General features: G+C 41.8%; 1 protein-coding gene across 1 annotated transcript in view; it reads right to left on the bottom strand.

Moving 5' to 3' along the window:
- Positions 1-2,727: 2,727 nt before the first annotated feature.
- Positions 2,728-17,291, bottom strand: part of POU2AF2 (POU class 2 homeobox associating factor 2) — a 30,308-nt gene continuing 15,744 nt past the window's right edge. The window contains exons 2-4 of the mRNA XM_055095157.3: positions 7,884-7,926; positions 4,938-5,239; positions 2,728-3,665 (exon numbers count right to left, since the gene is read on the bottom strand). Coding sequence (XP_054951132.2) covers positions 3,264-3,665; positions 4,938-5,239; positions 7,884-7,890 — 711 coding nt within the window. The 5' untranslated portion in view covers positions 7,891-7,926 and the 3' untranslated portion in view covers positions 2,728-3,263. The remainder of the gene's footprint in view (positions 3,666-4,937; positions 5,240-7,883; positions 7,927-17,291) is intronic.

Below are 17,291 nucleotides of genomic sequence, written 5' to 3'. Positions count from 1 at the left end.
TTGTTAGGAGATGAAGGAACACGTGAACATGCATAATATTCAGTGTCACCTCTCAAAAGAAGACATTTATGCAGCCAACAGACACATGAAAAAATGCTCATCATCACTGGCCATCAGAGAAATGCAAATCAAAACCACAATGGGATACCATCTCACACCAGTTAGAATGGCGATCATTAAAAAGTCAGGAAACAACAGGTGCTGGAGAGGATGTGGAGAAATAGGAACACTTTTACACTGTTAGTGGGACTGTAAACTAGTTCAACCATTGTGGAAGACAGTGTGGTGATTCCTCAAGGATCTAGAACTAGAAATATCATTTGACCCAGCCATCCCATTACTGGGTATACACCCAAAGGATTATAAATCATGCTGCTATAAAGACACATGCACAAGTATGTTTATTGTGGCACTACTCACAATAGCAAAGACTTGGAACAAACCCAAATGTCCAACAATGATAGACTGGATTAAGAAAATGTGGCACATATACACCATGGGATACTATGCAGCCATACAAAAGGATGAGTTCATGTCCTTTGTAGGGACATGGATGAAGCTGGAAACCATCATTCTCAGCAAACTATTGCAAAGACAAAAAACCAAACACCGCATGTTCTCACTCATAGGTGGGAATTGAACAATGGGAACACTTGGACACAGGAAGGGGGACATAACACACCGGGGCCTGTCATGGGGTGGGGCAGGGAGGGATAGCATTAGGAGATATACCTAATGTAAATGACGAGTTAATGGGTGCAGCACACCAACATGGCACATGTATACATATGTAACAAACCTGCACGTTGTGCACATGTACCCTAGAACTTAAAGTATAATAATAATTAAAAAAACAAAAAGCAAACAAACAAAAATTCAGAGTCATAATCACATGAAAGTTAAAGTTATGTGGACACATATTCATGATTTACACAGCCACTACTGTGTTATTGATACCCAGTAAAATGGTAAGCAGTAGAGGACAAATCATTTTAAACTTTACAACACCAATCTAGGAAAATGACCCTGAGACCCTTGTGAAGACCTCTATATCTGCAGAGAGGGCCAGATCTCTTCTTTCTGATGCACAGGCCTGCTCTTCAGGTATGAGTAACTGCTGAATGACAGATGGTTCTACCAGCCATATTGGGAACCAAGACTGAGGTTGCAAGTCATGCTGGATTTAGGAAAGAACAGCTCCTTTCTTGCACTGTGAATGTTGCCACTTTTCACTGAAGAGCAAGCACTAAGCAAAGCAAAGTTCAGGCTGCCCAAAGGAGCTGGTGGAGGGGGAGGAAGTGGGGCAGGGGGCCTGGCAGTGCTGCCCAGGAGCAGAGAGCCCCACGCGTTCACTCTTGATCTACTCCCTGAAGAATGCTCTGCCTGGAGGGAGCCGAAAGGATGAGGTGAACAAAAGCTCACTACCCAAGCATTTCTGGTGGCACTCCATAAACTAGAAGTGTGTTTGCTTAACCAGAAAATACCTTGAAGGCCTGGAAAAAAAAGGAATATCAATTATTTGCTTGTAAGTGTGAATTAATCCCCTTGTTGGAATTTCTGGGCTTCTACCTTGCTGAGGTAGAGTATGGGACAGTCACAGAGGATGTGATGGAGATTGTGTTGAGGGTCTTTGGGCAACTGGAGGGAAAATGAAGGCCTTGGCCTCCAGAAGATGGAGAGAAATGGCATTGGATCAGGAGGGACCAGAGGGTGGAAAAGATGTGAGAATGAAGTGCAGAAAGACAGGTGGTAGGAAGCTAAGAAGAAGGGTGCAGGTACAACCCGGGGGCCTCCACTCATGCAACTGCAAAGTCTCAGTGTATACCAGGCATGTATGATGAGCTTGGCCGCAGATAGGCATGCTGGAATTATGCTGGGAACCCAATTAGCAAAGGAACCCACACCAATCCAATGTGGACAGATTCATGCTTCAGATGTCAATATCTTCATTGACACATAGTAAGAGCTGCACTTTTCCGACTAGTAAGCCACCAAATAGGAGGTGCTGTTTGTCAAGCCATCGGCTCACACATGGCAATATGTCCTTCTCCAAAGTCCTTTTGCTTCTTGGTGTTTTGTGGTCTGTTTCTTGCCAACAGCTTAGTCCTATTTTCTGTATTTTCTTTAAAGGGTATGAATTTGGTTGGGTGTGGTGGCTCACGCCTGTAATCCTAACACTTTGGAAGGCCATGGTGGATGGATAGATTGAGGTCAATAATTCAAGACCAGCCTGGGCAAATAGTAAGACATTGTCTCTACAAAAACTTAAAAAAAAAAGTAAAAAATAAAAACACTAGCTGGGCATGGTGGCATACACCTGGGTCCCAGCTACTTGGGAGGCAGAAGTAGGAGGATTCCTTGAGCCCAGGAGATTGAGGCTGCAGTGAGCCATGATTACACCACTATACTCCAGCCTGGGTGATAGAGTGAGACTCTGTCTCAAAAAAAAAAAATTTCCATTTGATTACAGAATGCCTATTTTACCCATTCATGCTGATAACTGTAGGTTTATTCCATCAGAGAGACAATGTCTGGTTTAATTAAGGCCATCACTGATCAAAGAAAATTTTTGGACTTTTTTGGATTGAACTAATTTGGGGACATTCTGGGCTTTAGGATAGAGTCAAAAAATAACTTTGTTATGTACAAAGCCATAGTTTCCTGATCTTATCCTATTTTATGGACAATAACATATTTATAGATTGTACCTTTTTTTAACTGGGGTTTTACAAGTCACTATAGTAAGCCACAAATATATATATATATGAAACACTTCACTCTTTCAAGTCACATGCTATAAAATGAGTTTTGTTTTATGTGGTCATATCTATATTATATCCTATCCAGTGTCTTTTACTGCAGAATACACATAGTTTAAAACTAAGAAACATCTGACAGGAAAATCAGTATCTTTTATGATCTGCATAAACTTTTTAATGTAATTTAATAAAAATCAGTGCCAAAAATGATACTTCAAAGATAACAGAAGATTCAGAACGTAATGGGTTACAACAGTTCCAAAAAGACCACATTGTAAGGTTATCTTACTAGAATACGGTCGCTGATACATTTAATTAACATTCTGTTTTATTTCAGTGGGGCTACAGTGGAGAGGATTACAAATAAATGCCCTCGTCCACTAACAAAGAGCGGCATTGAGGCTTATTCTGAAAATCCAGTCCTGAATGAGCTGACACACCTAAAACGATCTTTGGAATACACCTCACGTTAAAGAAAAACCCAGAAGTCATTTGGCCCTCCCCTCAATAAGCTCTGCGGCATTCATATGACCCCCAGGCAATACTCCCATCTTCTTTCACCCAAGGAGAAGGGTCATGGAGGGAACCGGTGTCTGCTTCCTCATCTGGGGAGAGCGGCCCCACCTTGGGCGGTAGGTCATTTGACACCGTCATGAAAGGGGTGAAGGGGTAAGGAGGCGGGGTAGGGTACCCCGGAGTGTGGTGCAGATCTTCCAGAGCATGCAGCGAGTAGGACTGAGCCCCAGCCAGGGATGACCCCCAGCTTGAGCCCCTGTGCTGGGCGATGCTCCCGGACTCAAGCTGGGAGAGGCAACTCGTGCTGGGTGGCAAGGTCAGCAGGGCATCGGCAGACACAGGGTCAGGCTGGCTGAGACCGTCGGGCAACGTCTGCTCCCATGAGTCCCTCTGAGGAGAATGGAAAGGCCACGGAGGTTATTCACTAGGTGACACTCTGATGATACATTGTGTGCTGCCAGACTGTGGCTTCAGGGCAGCCTTCGTCCCCTCTCTCTGCTGCCTGAAGCCTGGCTCTCAGGCTGCTCTTCTCTCCGGCTTTTGACACCAGCAGTGAAAGTTTTCCTCCCTTCCTACTCTAGAATTAGATTTGCTATAGATATTGAGATTCCTTTTCCCAGAAGACAACATTAAATGAGTGAAATGTGAGACTAATAAAATGCACATCTATGCAACATTTTACTGTGTGCAATGCACTCTGTCTTGGATTCTTTTTGAGTCTCCCATTAGTCTGGGTCCTAGAATGCCATTTACACAGTGGGGAAGGTCAGCGCTTGGCCCACTCCTCGGAGTAGGCCTTCAACTCCATGGTGAATTTTTGAGGGGACTGAGAAGCCCACTCTGTCCTCATTAAGGCAGGAGGAAAGAGGTAGGAATCCCGTAAGTTTGGAGCTAGAAAGATTTGGATTCATTCATGGCTCCTCCTGACTCTGAGCCTGACATTGCTCATCTGTAAAATGGGACTTTCATAAATATATCCTGAGTTGTTGCAAGTATTGAATGAACACATCACATTTCCTGGCATAGAGTATACTTAATAATGTGAATTCTCATCCTCTCTTGTCTAAACTCCTGTCTTTAGAGATTCATTACTTTGCGGTAGAAGCCTTTACTATTCTCTATGAGCATTAGCAACCTTCAGATCTTTATGAACTCACCTGTTTGGAAGGATTGAGAGAGAACAAGGATTTTTAGGCTAAAAATGTGGGGAAGGGGAGGCAGGGGACTTGGAAAGAAAGAGGAGCCCTATGTACCCTCCTTGGGAGATGATGATCCATCTCATTACTGCCTAGCATGTCTGAGATACAGCTTCAGTGTTCCTTCCTTAGGGGCTGCAGGAATGATGACGACTGGCACTAACAGGGTGGGGGAACATCAGGCAATATCAGTAGAGCATTAACAAAATGGATATAAATCCTGCTGCACATTCCTCCCGGTTCCAAGCCCTGCGTAGACGCTCCTGGCTGTCATGGCTAACAGGGATCCTTGAACAAGGCTCCCTCGGAGGGTGTCCTGGCATCTCTAGGCAGCTGCAAAGCAGCCTCTGGAGTCTACAGGGTGAACCAGACCTGGCTTCAACCCGGATGCCAAGCACAGCGGCTGGGCCAGAGGGCGAGCCTCGCCCCTCTTTTACTCCCTCACACGAGGTCTCTGCATACTCACAAATAGGAAGTGAGCTGGGTCTCCAGGGAAGGGCGGTGGCAGGAGCGGCGGCAGGGGCGAGGCGCTGAACAGAGAGCCCGCGTTGGGCGTCAGCGCCGGAGGCCGGTAGTCTCCGTAGGGCTCCTGGGGGAAGTAGGGCTCCAGGAGAGCCGCATGGCTCTGCCCTGCGGAGGACTCACAGGGAAACGGCTTCCCCACGCTGGAGGTGTAGACGTCATTTGAAAACTGTTTACTGTTGTGGAAGTCTGAGTCAGATAAGAAAGATCTTCTGACACCGTAGTAACCTGACGTGACCGGCGAACCTGTTGCCAAATGAAAAACACATGGGCAGAAAATTCCTCCCAGGGCGGTCAAGGCCTTGGTTGCAGCCGAGTCTCTGCCTGGGAAGCGATGTTACTAACGCGTGCCTGACTCCAACGCTAACATGGAAATAGAGAAATGTCTTGAAAAGCGTGAAATATTCCTGCATTAGCCCAAATAACTAATGTTTGAAAACATTGTCGCCTTTAGGGGTGAGTTCATTTTAGACAGTACCGTGTCTGTTCATTCATTCACATTTACTGAGTACCTTCCCGGTGACCGGCGCTGTGCTAGGAAGAGATAAATGAAATAATCTCTTGGCATTCATATTTTAACCAAGGAAGCATCTTTTTCACAACATCGGAGCTACCTCTCCATATACATAGAACTGTTAACAAGAGGTGCTCCTGGCCTGTTATCTGAGATCACTATGTCTGGATAAGGTAACATATATAACCCCACCTCAAATCAGAGGCAGGCTGTACTCTGTCTTCTAATTCTTCACACATTGACCTTACACTGGGTCGCACGCCTGGCAGACATCAATAAATGACTTTCTTTAGGATTAGATGGCTACACAGAAGCCAGTTTTAGAGGCCTGTAGTTTTAGGGTTTTGATGAGTTTTATGTTATTTGCTGCCCTCTTGTGGCCTCATGTAATCCTTCACTCTACTCACCAGGGCCCAGCACGTTTAGGAAGACAGTGCCGGCTACATAAAGTTTCCCTTGGTGGGGCAGGCTCGGTGGCTCACACCTGTAATCCCAGCACTCTGGGAGGCCCAGGCTGGCGGATCACGAGGTCAAGAGATTGAGACCATCCTGGCCAACATGGTGAAACCCCATCTCTACTAAAAACAATACAAAAATCAGCTGGGCCACCATGCCTGTAATCCCAGCTGCTGTAGTCCCAGTTACTCAGGAGGCTGAGGCAGGAGAATTACTTGAACCTGGGAGGTGGAGGTTGCAGTGAGCTGAGATCTCGCCCAGAGCAAGAGTCCGTCTCAAAAAAAAAAAAAAAAAAAAAAAAGTAAGAAGTTTTCCTTGGTGGAGAGAGGGAGGGACAGAAACTGATAAGAGCTTCATTTAAGGTAAGCCCAGCAGTGAAATGGTTTCCAAGGAAAAAGGTGTGTTTGCTCAACACTTTCTGACCCCGTAGCTCAGTTGTAGCAGAAAACACTGATCATTCAGAACATGTTTGAGGGCATAGACTTGAGGTCTATAAAACTGATGGTTTAATTGTTCCAGCTGGCCTTGGGTGTGATCTAATGCTAACACCAACACCTTTAGGTCATAGGTCACAAAAAGGCTGAACTGGGGAGAAGATATAAGTGCCTGTCTTCCTTACCTTACCCCAACCACAGCAGCAGACCACTTCTGAGCTTCTGATTCTATAGACACAGAATTCCAGCCCGTTCCACAGGATGTGGCACTTTATATTATGCTCATTCCTCTTTCACCTGAGTCACAATGATCTTTCCAGTCAACCTGCAAGCCCAAGGGGGCAGATCTCATGCCTTATACATTTTCTTTAAACCTAGTAGTATAACATTGTGTTCAAGAATGGCATGTGAATTTATTCATCCAGAAGAAGAAATCAAAATTCCCCATCAAAACCTGTAGCACGATTCCACTCACTTCACTTTCATCTTACATTCTATAACTTCTAACCTGCTCATGCATTTGAAAGCTGAAGTTAGGGTTTTCATTATAAGCATACTTCCTTGGGAAAAAATCTGTGCAGCTGAACCTTAATATAAATAAATAAGGTTCTGTTTCATACAATGAAATTATATTTATGAGAACGATTAAGGTTGAGAATATGAAAACAAGGTTTCCAGGCTCTCATCTATACTCCCAATTTCCAAATCAAAACAACCATGAAGAAAAAAGCCTCTGCTCTCTTAACATGGATTTTCTCTGTACAAAGAGGAAGGATAATTTCTAGATAAAGAGAAGCTATGAAAATTTTTCTTTTTTTTTTTCTGTAGAAGGCAGGAGATGCCACCAAATTTCAATGGCAGTATATATGATTGGGAAACAACATACAGACATTTAAATATTCGGGATCCTCGATTGCTCTTATTCCTTTCCCTTATCCAGCTCTGAAGGTGATAAAACTGTTAGGGAATGTGCCGCTTCTGAGTTGAACTAAATGAGATTGTCTTTGCCTGTGTGGTGTGTGTTTATACAAGAATGTCCAACAGTATTATTAGGAATTCCCCTTTTACATCCCCACAAGAGTATTTAATGAGACATAGACATTGAAATGAATTCAAAATACTGAACCAAATGCCTGACTCCCTCTGCTCGCAGACCGTTTTCCTCTTTCTGTTTGAAAGCAGATGCCTCATCTATCAGATCATGGTGTCAGAACTTTAGACAATTTAAAACTGTATCAAGGGCATAATTTATATTGCCTTTGCCCCAAAAGCTTGGGATAAAAGGGCTGCTTTCAAGACAAAATGAATTTTAAATTCAGAAATTACTGCATGAGTTCTGTCCTTCGCTGATTTTGTATTTTAGACAAAACTATTTTAAAGGAGCAGAGTTTTGGAAGTGTTGTAAGGTCGTTATGAAAGAATGGAAGCCCAGATGCTTGATTTAAATTCAAAAGGGAATAATTGCTTATTGAATTAAAGTACTCACCTGGCATCTGCACAAATGGAGACTGAGAGGAACTGACGCTGCCCTGGAAGGTAAACAGAATTCAAGTGTTTTCTTTAGTTGTAAGTTTGAATTTAATAAAAATTAGGAATACACCTTATAAGCTTGGTTTTATGATATTCAGAAGTATTATCTGGGGAGTTGGGTTGACCCTCAGGTCAACTAAGAATAAGAATTCAAGTACCATAGAACAAAGTTTTACAAGGGACAAAGAGCAACCACACTTTTACATTTTGATAAACATGCCAGAAAGCACTGGCTGGATGAAATGTAGTAATTTATCCTTCATCTTCTACTGTTCCAGTTAACATTCCCTCATCCAATATATATTAAGTGACTATATATACGCATATCCAGTAGCCTCCCCTTACCCATGAGGGATATGTTCCAAGACTCCGCAGTGGGTTCCTAAAACTGAGGATAGCACCACACCTGATTGCCATCGTGTCCTCCACCCACAAACTCAATGCCTTTTCCATCTTAGCTAAGAATTTATCATGCACTGTGGCCACAGTTTTGCAGTTCGAGGTGCAACAGCAAAACTCGCATGAATTTCTTTCTCCTTCACAATTTCACAGACAAAAGATTTGTTCTTACCATACCAATGTCTGACCTCAGCATACATTTTTTTTCTTTCCTTATTAAGTTGAGAACGTTTACTTTTTCATTTAAAGGAAGCACATTCCGGCTTCTCTTTGGCGTATCTAAATTGCCAGCGTCACTACTCTTGTGCTTTCGGGCCATTGTGAAATACAATAAGGGTGACTTGAACACAAGCACTGCCATACAGAGACCGGTGATCCAATCACCGAGTCGGCTACTGAGACACTAACGGGCAGGTGGTGTAGACAGTGTGGATTGGCTGGACAAAGGTAAGATTCAAGTCCTGGGCAGCACAGAGTGGGACTGAATGAAATTTCATCACACCACTGAGAAAGGCATGCCATTTAAGATCTAGAAATTGTTTATTTCTGGAATTTCGCATTTAGTATGTTCAGACTGCAGTTAACCATGAGTAGCTGAAACCTCAGAAAGGGAAACCATGGCTAAGGGGCGCCTACTGTATGTGTGTATGTGCATACATGCACTTAGTGTTTGGCTTCAGCACTGAAGGGCCACTTCAATGTTTACTGTCTGAATCCATGTGGAGGAAGAAGCTCCACCAACTGTAAGGACCTTGACTGTGATGTGCCCTCAGTGCCTAGAACAGGGTGTAGTTCATAATAGACATAAGAAAAATATGTGGAATGAAGACACAATCTTCAAAGAACCCACAGGCTAGAGAGCAGGGAGAGGTTGGGGAATGTGGTGGGTTGCATTATGTGTCCCCTCCAAAAGATATATATATATATATATATATATATATATATATATATATATATTTATTTTTTTTTTTTGAGATGGAGTCTCACTCTCTCACCCAGGCTATAGTGCGATGGCATGATCTCGGCTCACTGCAACTTCCACCTCCCAGATTCAAGTGATTCTCCTGCCTCAGTCTCCTGAGTAGCTGGGATTACAGGCACGCACCACCACACCTGGCTACTTTTTGCATTTTTAGTAGAGATGAGTTTCACTATGTTGGCCAGGCTGGTCTCGAACTCCTGACCTCAGGTGATCTACCTGTTTCAGCCTCCCAAATTGCTGGAATTTCAGGCATGAGCCACCCAAAGATATATTGATATCTTAATCTCTGATACCTGTGAATGTGACGGTATTTGCTAATAGGGCTGTTAAAGATGTAACTACTTAAATTAAGATGAGGTCATACTAAATTAGGGTGGGTCCTAAATCTCATGTGACTGATGTCCTAACAGGAAGAGGAGAGGGATGCACAAAGACACAGATGCAGTTGGGACAAGGTCATGTGAAGACAAAGGCAGCAGTTTGAGTGATACAACCTCAAGCCAAGGAACATCGAGGATCACCAGTGACAATTGCCAGCTAGGAAGAGGCAAGGAAGGATTCTCCCCAGAGGCTCCAGAGGGAGCATGGCCCTGCTGACACCTTGATTTTGGACTTCTAGCCTCTAGAGCTATGAGATGATACATTTCTGTTGCTATAAGTCATCCCATTTGTGGTAACTTGTTACTGCAGCCCTAAGACACCAATACAGGGGTGACTGATGACAAAACAGAATATTCAGTGTAGTATGAGAAGTGGCAGGGTCAGGGAAAGATGGGGTGATGCGGGCACCTAAACTGGTGTCAAGAATGGGGTGGGAGACACATCTTGCAGGATGCAGTGCCTAAGCTGACCTCTGAAGGAAGAGTATCTAGGCGTGTAGAGTCTTAAAATACGCAAGTCATGGCTCCAAGATGTCCTGGAGCAAAGTAAGTGGAGAGGGTGTAGCTTCTGTGGAAGTTAAGAATCCTCAATATCCAGTTCATTGAATCTGAGCTCTTTTGCAGTGACTTTAATGATTCTATAGACTCTCAAGAGTTGGAAGAAATTTTATAGAGTCTCATTCAATGATTACATTCTCTCCATATTACTAACACCAGGTGCATCTAATATCCAGGCACAGAGAACTTAGCACCTTCCGAGGAAACCCATTTCTCCTTTAGGAACTTTTACCAATTACAAAGTTGGCTGGAAAGAATAACTTTCTAGTTCTAATCCCTTTGGTCTTTATAGAATAAGTTTAACACTTCTTGCATACACAGCCCTTCAAATATCTGAAGACAAGCCTATGAAAAATACCATAGACTGCACGGCTTAAATAACAAAAATTTATTTCTCACAGTTCAGGAGACTGGAAGTCTGAGATCTAGGTGTGGTTTTTAGTGCGGGCCCTCTTTCTGGTTTGCAGAAAGCTGGCTTCTCACTGTGTGTTCACATGGCTGAGAGAGAGAGAGAGAGAGAGAGAGACAGAGAGAGAGATCATCTCTCTGGTGTCTCTTCTTATAAGGACACTAATCCCATTAGAGGGATTCACCTGCAAGATCTAATTACCTCCAAAAGGCCCCTTCTCCAAATGCCATCACTCAGGGGATTAGCACCTCAACATTTGAATTTTAGGGGAATGCAAACGTGCAATTGCAATCTGTAATATCAACCTCGAATTCGAACTTCTCCAGGCAAAATATCTTCCAACAACTCAGAAGCAGCATGGTAATTAAGAGTAAAGCCTCTGGAACCAGAGTGACTACATTTGAATCCCAGCTCTACCTCTTATTAGCTGTGGGATCTTGGGCACATGAAGATTAAATGAGATTATTACATCAAGCACTTAGAATAGTGTCTGCCACATGGTAAACAGCATATGTGCCTTAGCTATTATTACTATTATGCATTTGTTGGTTCCTTCAAATCTGTGGTATATTTTTCCAAACCTTTTGATTTATGGGTTTTCCTGTTTAATATTTTAACACTTTTAAGTGGCAGAAGGGAACTCTTGGGCATGTAATGGTCAGAAGTAGGTCCCTTAATATTTCTATGAGAAGGAAAGGGGCAGTGATTAAATCACAGATGCACTTGTATTTGGGCACATATTCCCATGTTGCAGGCGCCCATGTTATCCAGTGTTACCCTCCCATTTTCAGCTCTGTGGTGTGGCTGGGTCTTTCCTTGAAGATCTATGCCAACACATATGTCTTCTGGCTTCAGCCTCAGCCTCCTTCCAGGTTAAGTAGGATGTGGCAGGGGGTGGTAGCTGTCCTGGGTGCTGCCCAGGGAGATGTCCCATTGTTCTTCTCCCACCTTCTCTTCCTGCCTGCTTCCCTTAAACTGCTCTGGCCAAGGCTGGGGCCAGGATCAAGGCCCCTGTGAGACACAGCACACATGCCCAATCTGATGAGCATCAGCATCAGCACCCTATTTGCCCTCAGCATGTTAGCCATTTATTTATCAGCTGGAATGGCTCTGCCTCCTGCCTCTGCCCCAGGCAGGGAGAGAGCCCAGTCTATGTCATTGTGGCTGACACAGCCCCTTCACCTTTTGACATCTCTGCTCTAAAAGTTTTTCTGTCTTTCTCCTCCACTACCAGCAATCTCCAGCATCTTCTATGATGCCTCCTCCATCTTCTGCCCAGGCTTAATTATTACTGTGGAACTGACAGTACCGACTCCTCCCCAGCCCAATTTTTATACCAGAAGACTCTACAAAGATTTCACAATTAAAGGTCTAGTGGATTTTATTTATTACTTGATGAAGCTTTTTGTACTCTTGTCTCCTATGTGATTTTGTTCTCTACCTGCTGTGGAAATTGTACTCTCTATTTTCATTCTTTATGATTACCCTTACAATTTTACCATGTATATTTAACAAAACCTACAAACAATATCTTAAACCTGCAATTGACAGATAAGAACTGTCCCTCTTCTAATTTATGGGTGTGCTATTCTCTTTTCTTTTAGCTTGTTTCTTGTTATTAAGCTGTCACAAATTAGACATCAATATCATCATTTAATTCAGTAATTCTGTATTAGGTTTACTAATTTGAATTAAGGTTCAAATGTCTACCATTTGCTTTGCTTATTCCTTTCCCAGACTTTCTTTCTAGGTTCATTTCCTTCTTCTGAAGTAATTTTTTGGAAAATTCCTTAAGTGTCAGTGGTGTTGACAGTAAACTCTTTGAATTTCTATTTATCTGAAAATATTATTTGTTTTGACTTTGTATTTGAAAGATAATACCGCTGGATTCACCATTTTAACTTTATAGTTTTTTTTTTTCTTAGCACTTTGAAGATGTCATTCCACTGTCTTTTGGCTTCCACAATTGCTGTTGAGGCGTCTGCTATTGGTCTTTTATACCATTATCTTTTTTTTCTTTTTTTTTGTGATGGAATCTCGCACTGTCACCCAGGTTGGAGTGCATTGGCACAATCTCGGCTCACGGCAACCTCTGCCTCCCGGGTTCAAGCGATTCTCCTCTCTCAGCCTCCCAAGTAGTTGGGACTACAGGCATGTGCCACCATGTCCAGCTAATTTTTGTATTTTTTTTTTTTTTTTTTAGTAGAGATGGGGTTTCACCATGTTGGCCAGGATGGTCTCAATCTCTTGACCTTGTGATCCACCTGCCTTGGCCTCCCAAAGTGCTGGGATTACAGGTGTGAGCCACCGCACCCGGCCAGTATCTGCTATTGGTCTTTCAGTTATTCTTTGTGACAATCTTTTCTTTATTTCTGACTGTTTCCAATATACTCCCTTGGTCCTTGAGGTTCTTCAAGTTCACCTCATTTTATCTAGAGGCAGATTTCTTTTTATTTATCTTACTTGATAGAATGGGCTTCATGAATCTAGGGATTCATGTCGTTCATAAATTCTGAAAAAATGTCAGCCATCATCTCTTCAAATATTGTCTTGTCTTTATTATGACTGTTCTCTCCTCCTGGGACTCTGTTTAGATACATGTTAGAACTTTTACTATTATCCTCAAAATCCCTTAACCTCTCTATTTTCTCTGTGTCTGTGATTCTTTCTTCTATATTTTGGTAGAGATTGGCATAGATTTCTTCAGATGTGTTTTCAGTTCACTAATTCTTTATTCAACTGTAGTTAATTTGTTATTTAACTCACACATTGAATTTTTATATTCATGATTTTATATTTTTTTCATTTCTATAAATTCCATTTGATTTTTAGAATCTATTTGGTAAATTTTGACAGCCTCTTGTTGAGTGCTCATTATGTATTAAGTGTTATGTATTTTGTATTCAGTAATTCTAATATATGAAAGTTCTGGGAATTTAAATTTATTGTCTATTGTTCATGTGGACTCATTCATAGTGGTTTGTTTTCTTACGCATGGGTGATCTTTGATTGAAACTCACATCTTGTTGGCCTAATCTGTGAAGATCTGGGGTCCTGAATTGAGGCTGCTTTCCTCTAGAAGATTTATGTTTCTATCTATGGGGAGCCAGCTGCCTTCCAGGTTCCCCACATTAATCCTGGAGTCCAAGGTTCAGCCTCCCAACCCTGGCAACAGGTCAAGAACCAGTCTTCACATGTAAAGCCAATTGGACACGTGTCCTCAGGAAACCTGTTTTTTTGGAATGATCACCTTCTCATCATTTGGTGCTTTGCTTTCTGCTCAAACCCTTTTTCAATCTCCCATGCCAACCCCTGCCCCTACCCCCAGCTTTGGAGATTTCCCTTACTTTCTGCTAGCTCAACAACTCACTAAAATTTGTATTATGTAAGATCCAGTTTTGTTGTGGGAGAGCTCTTCTCAATCCCCCAATACCAGAGTTGAATCTGTAAATATTGAGCCTAGACGTAGATACCTTCCTGGTTTTAACACAGCACAAAGCTTTTATTTTTCCATGACTCCCAACATTTTCCAGCAGAGATTTAAATTATAACAGAAGTAATTCATAAGCACTTACTTATAGTAATTTCATAAACACACTGTTGGCCATTACTATGGTCAACTGTGTTATATGTATCATCTCATTTAATTCTCACGACCACCCCAGAAGATAAGTAATATTATTCTCATTTTGCCAATGAGGGAACCTAAGCATAGAGAGAATAACCTGATTTCCCTTCTAGGAGAGGATTGGTTGTGGTGATGGTGGTAGTCAGTGGAATTAGACAAGGGCCTTTCTGATATCAGAGCCTGTTTCTTAACCACCGCACCAGTCTGCTTTGGAAGCATTTTAATAACTCAACAATTAAAAATAGAAAAGCATCCTAGTTTGAAAAAAATTAGTATAATGGAGACTTAGGGACATCCAGAGAGATCATATAATTATATAAAAGCTCACAAAGAGGATCGGGTGGGGTGCTTTCCTGTCTGTCTGTCTGTCTATCTGTCTCTGTCTCTTTCTCTCTCTTTCTTTCTTACACACACACACACACATGCACACACACACACATCCTTAATCCTTTGAGTGACATTCTACTTTTGAAGGGGTCAGCTTTATTGAGATGTAATTTACATATAATAAAATTCACAAAATTTAAGGGTACAATTTGATGAATTTTGGCAAAATTTGATGAACACTTGTGACCTATCACCACAGTCATGATGTAAAACATTTTCATCAGACTAGTCAGTTTATAGCTATAATTAATGCTGCCCCCTCTGTGGTGACCTGGGAAATATTTTGATGGATAAACACAAAAGTCAGTGATAATGGACCTCTTCAGTTGGTATCACAGACCCTAGAAGACTCCTAAAGGGCCTGCATGGGGCTGGGAAGGATGCCACTGGTAAGATTTCAGAGCTACTACTTGCTTCTCCATCCCATTTCCAGATTTCACGGGTCAGGAGAGAAAAGCCTAAACCAAGGTCCTTCAGCATGTGCACTCAATTGTCATTTCCTATGTGAAGGGAAATCTTACATTTCTTTCTTGGTTCAATATATTGTATTCACACAGTTGCCTCTTATCCTGCAAATCCTCCAAAAAATAACATTGAAATTAATATTGAAGAGCCCATAACTTTTGACCAAGCGAGATGGTATATAATTTTTATTTTGCATACTGCAAACAACAGGATCCTGCAATGCCAGCTAGCCAAATTTAGAGGTTTATATTTGAATGAAATTTGCCAGCCTGCAACTTCCTGCAGCTAACACGGCAGCCTCACAGCTGCCCCCAAAGCCCCTCCATGAAAATGAGTTAATTTGAACTAACAGGTCACCAAGGTAGTAAAGTGATAAGATTAGGAGTTTCCCTTGAGTACATTTATAGTCATTTTATTATCCTATAATAATATTTTTAGGTGTCAACCTAGTTGAAGGACATATTGAAATGTACTAAGGAAGTGATGTCTGACTAGCATGACATGTTTCATACTGCTAATTTTATTTCTTAATTCGAATTGAGATAAAATTTAGTTTAGAAAATAAGTCTTCAAACTTAAAGATATTGCTACTAATGCTTAAGTAATAATAATCATAGCCACTTGTGAATAGGTGATATCCCTCTTTGAGACATTCATAGTATTTTATAGATTTAATTTTTCATTGTCATCATTTCTATGGTTGTGAGGCAGGTGGAGCTGATGATACCATATTGAACATCTGACACCACATTTTAATGTCTACATTTAGATCCACCATAGGTCATGTGGTTTTCCTCCAACTTTGGAATTAAAGGAAGGTTAATGCTGGATGTTAACACAGTTAGTCTTTAAATGGGCACTGATGTTAGGTTGTAACATCTCCCCAGGAAAAAAAAAATGGGTATAGAGATTTACATGCCTTAGTTAACAGGAGAAGTATATAGTAGAACCAAGGGCATTTCGGTTGGTGTGAAATCTGGTGTGTTGGCTAAACTATCTCAAACATATCTTATAAATCTTATTACTTTTGCAAAGTTTGAAACAGGTTTTGATTTATAGGCCACTTATCTGAGTTATATATTTGATTGTAAATAAGAAAAATACTCTATAATGAATATAAACTACAGTTATAAGCATCTACTATGCATCAGAAAAGGGGCAAATCAATGTGTGGAGGATTTGAATTGGGTGCTGAAGGCTGAGAGGATGCAGACAGGAGAAAGGAAGCTCCTAGGAAGGAGGAATTTTGTGAACCAAACACAAGGTGGGAAAGCACAGCTCTTCTTCAGGGAATAATAAGCAAGTTGGCTTGTCTAGAGCAGAAGTTTCATTTCATTCATTCTATTAAAATGTATTCTGTGCCTACTCTGCACCAGGATTGTGGTAGTTTCCAGAAATACAAAGAGGAGTAAGACATAGATTCTATTCTCGACAGCACACAGTTTCATCGCAAAAACAGGTGCATAAATATATATGTAATTGGTGCAATAATAGAAATAAGGGTTGTGGTTGAGAAGACTAGCATTTCCTGGTGCCACTTCCTGCCAGACTCTGTGTCTGGCACTTTACATATGTTAGTGTGTCTGTGTGATCATTTTTAGTGACAACTAATGTCTGGGTTCTTTATGTACTCTGTAGAGTGTGAGATGATTTACATGCATTATTTCATTAGATCATCACCATTAACCAATGAGATAGATTGTTATAATCCCTAGCTTATTGATGGGAAAACTAATAGACACTTCTGAAGGACTTGTCCAAAGTCACAAAGCTGCTAAGTGACATAGCCTGAATTCTAAATGTGATTTAGTGTAGGTATGGGGGTGGGGGCAGGGATGAAGTTTGGGGGGGTGATGAGGTGATTTACTGTCCTGGTGGAATGTGATTTAGCACATCAAAACATAGGTGATATCTGAGTCTGGTTCTGAAGGCTAGATAAAAGGAAATCAGTTTAAGGGCTATTGTTGCTGGAGGGAGAAGCAAAGGCTCAAAATGTGAGGAACTGCATGTCACATACCTGGAAATGCGGGCAGGAAGTGTGAAGACAAGAAAGCTGAAGAGAAGCTGGAGGAAGATGCAGGAACCAGGTTATAAAGTTCTTTTTTTTGAGATGGAGTTTCACTCTTGTTGCCCAGGCTGGAGTGCAATGACACAAT

Source organism: Pan paniscus, chromosome 9 (genome assembly GCF_029289425.2).
Source record: "Pan paniscus chromosome 9, NHGRI_mPanPan1-v2.0_pri, whole genome shotgun sequence".
NCBI classification, from domain to species: domain Eukaryota; kingdom Metazoa; phylum Chordata; class Mammalia; order Primates; family Hominidae; genus Pan; species Pan paniscus.
Note: the sequence above shows the minus strand (reverse complement) of the source record. Positions and strands in the feature narration are given on the sequence as shown.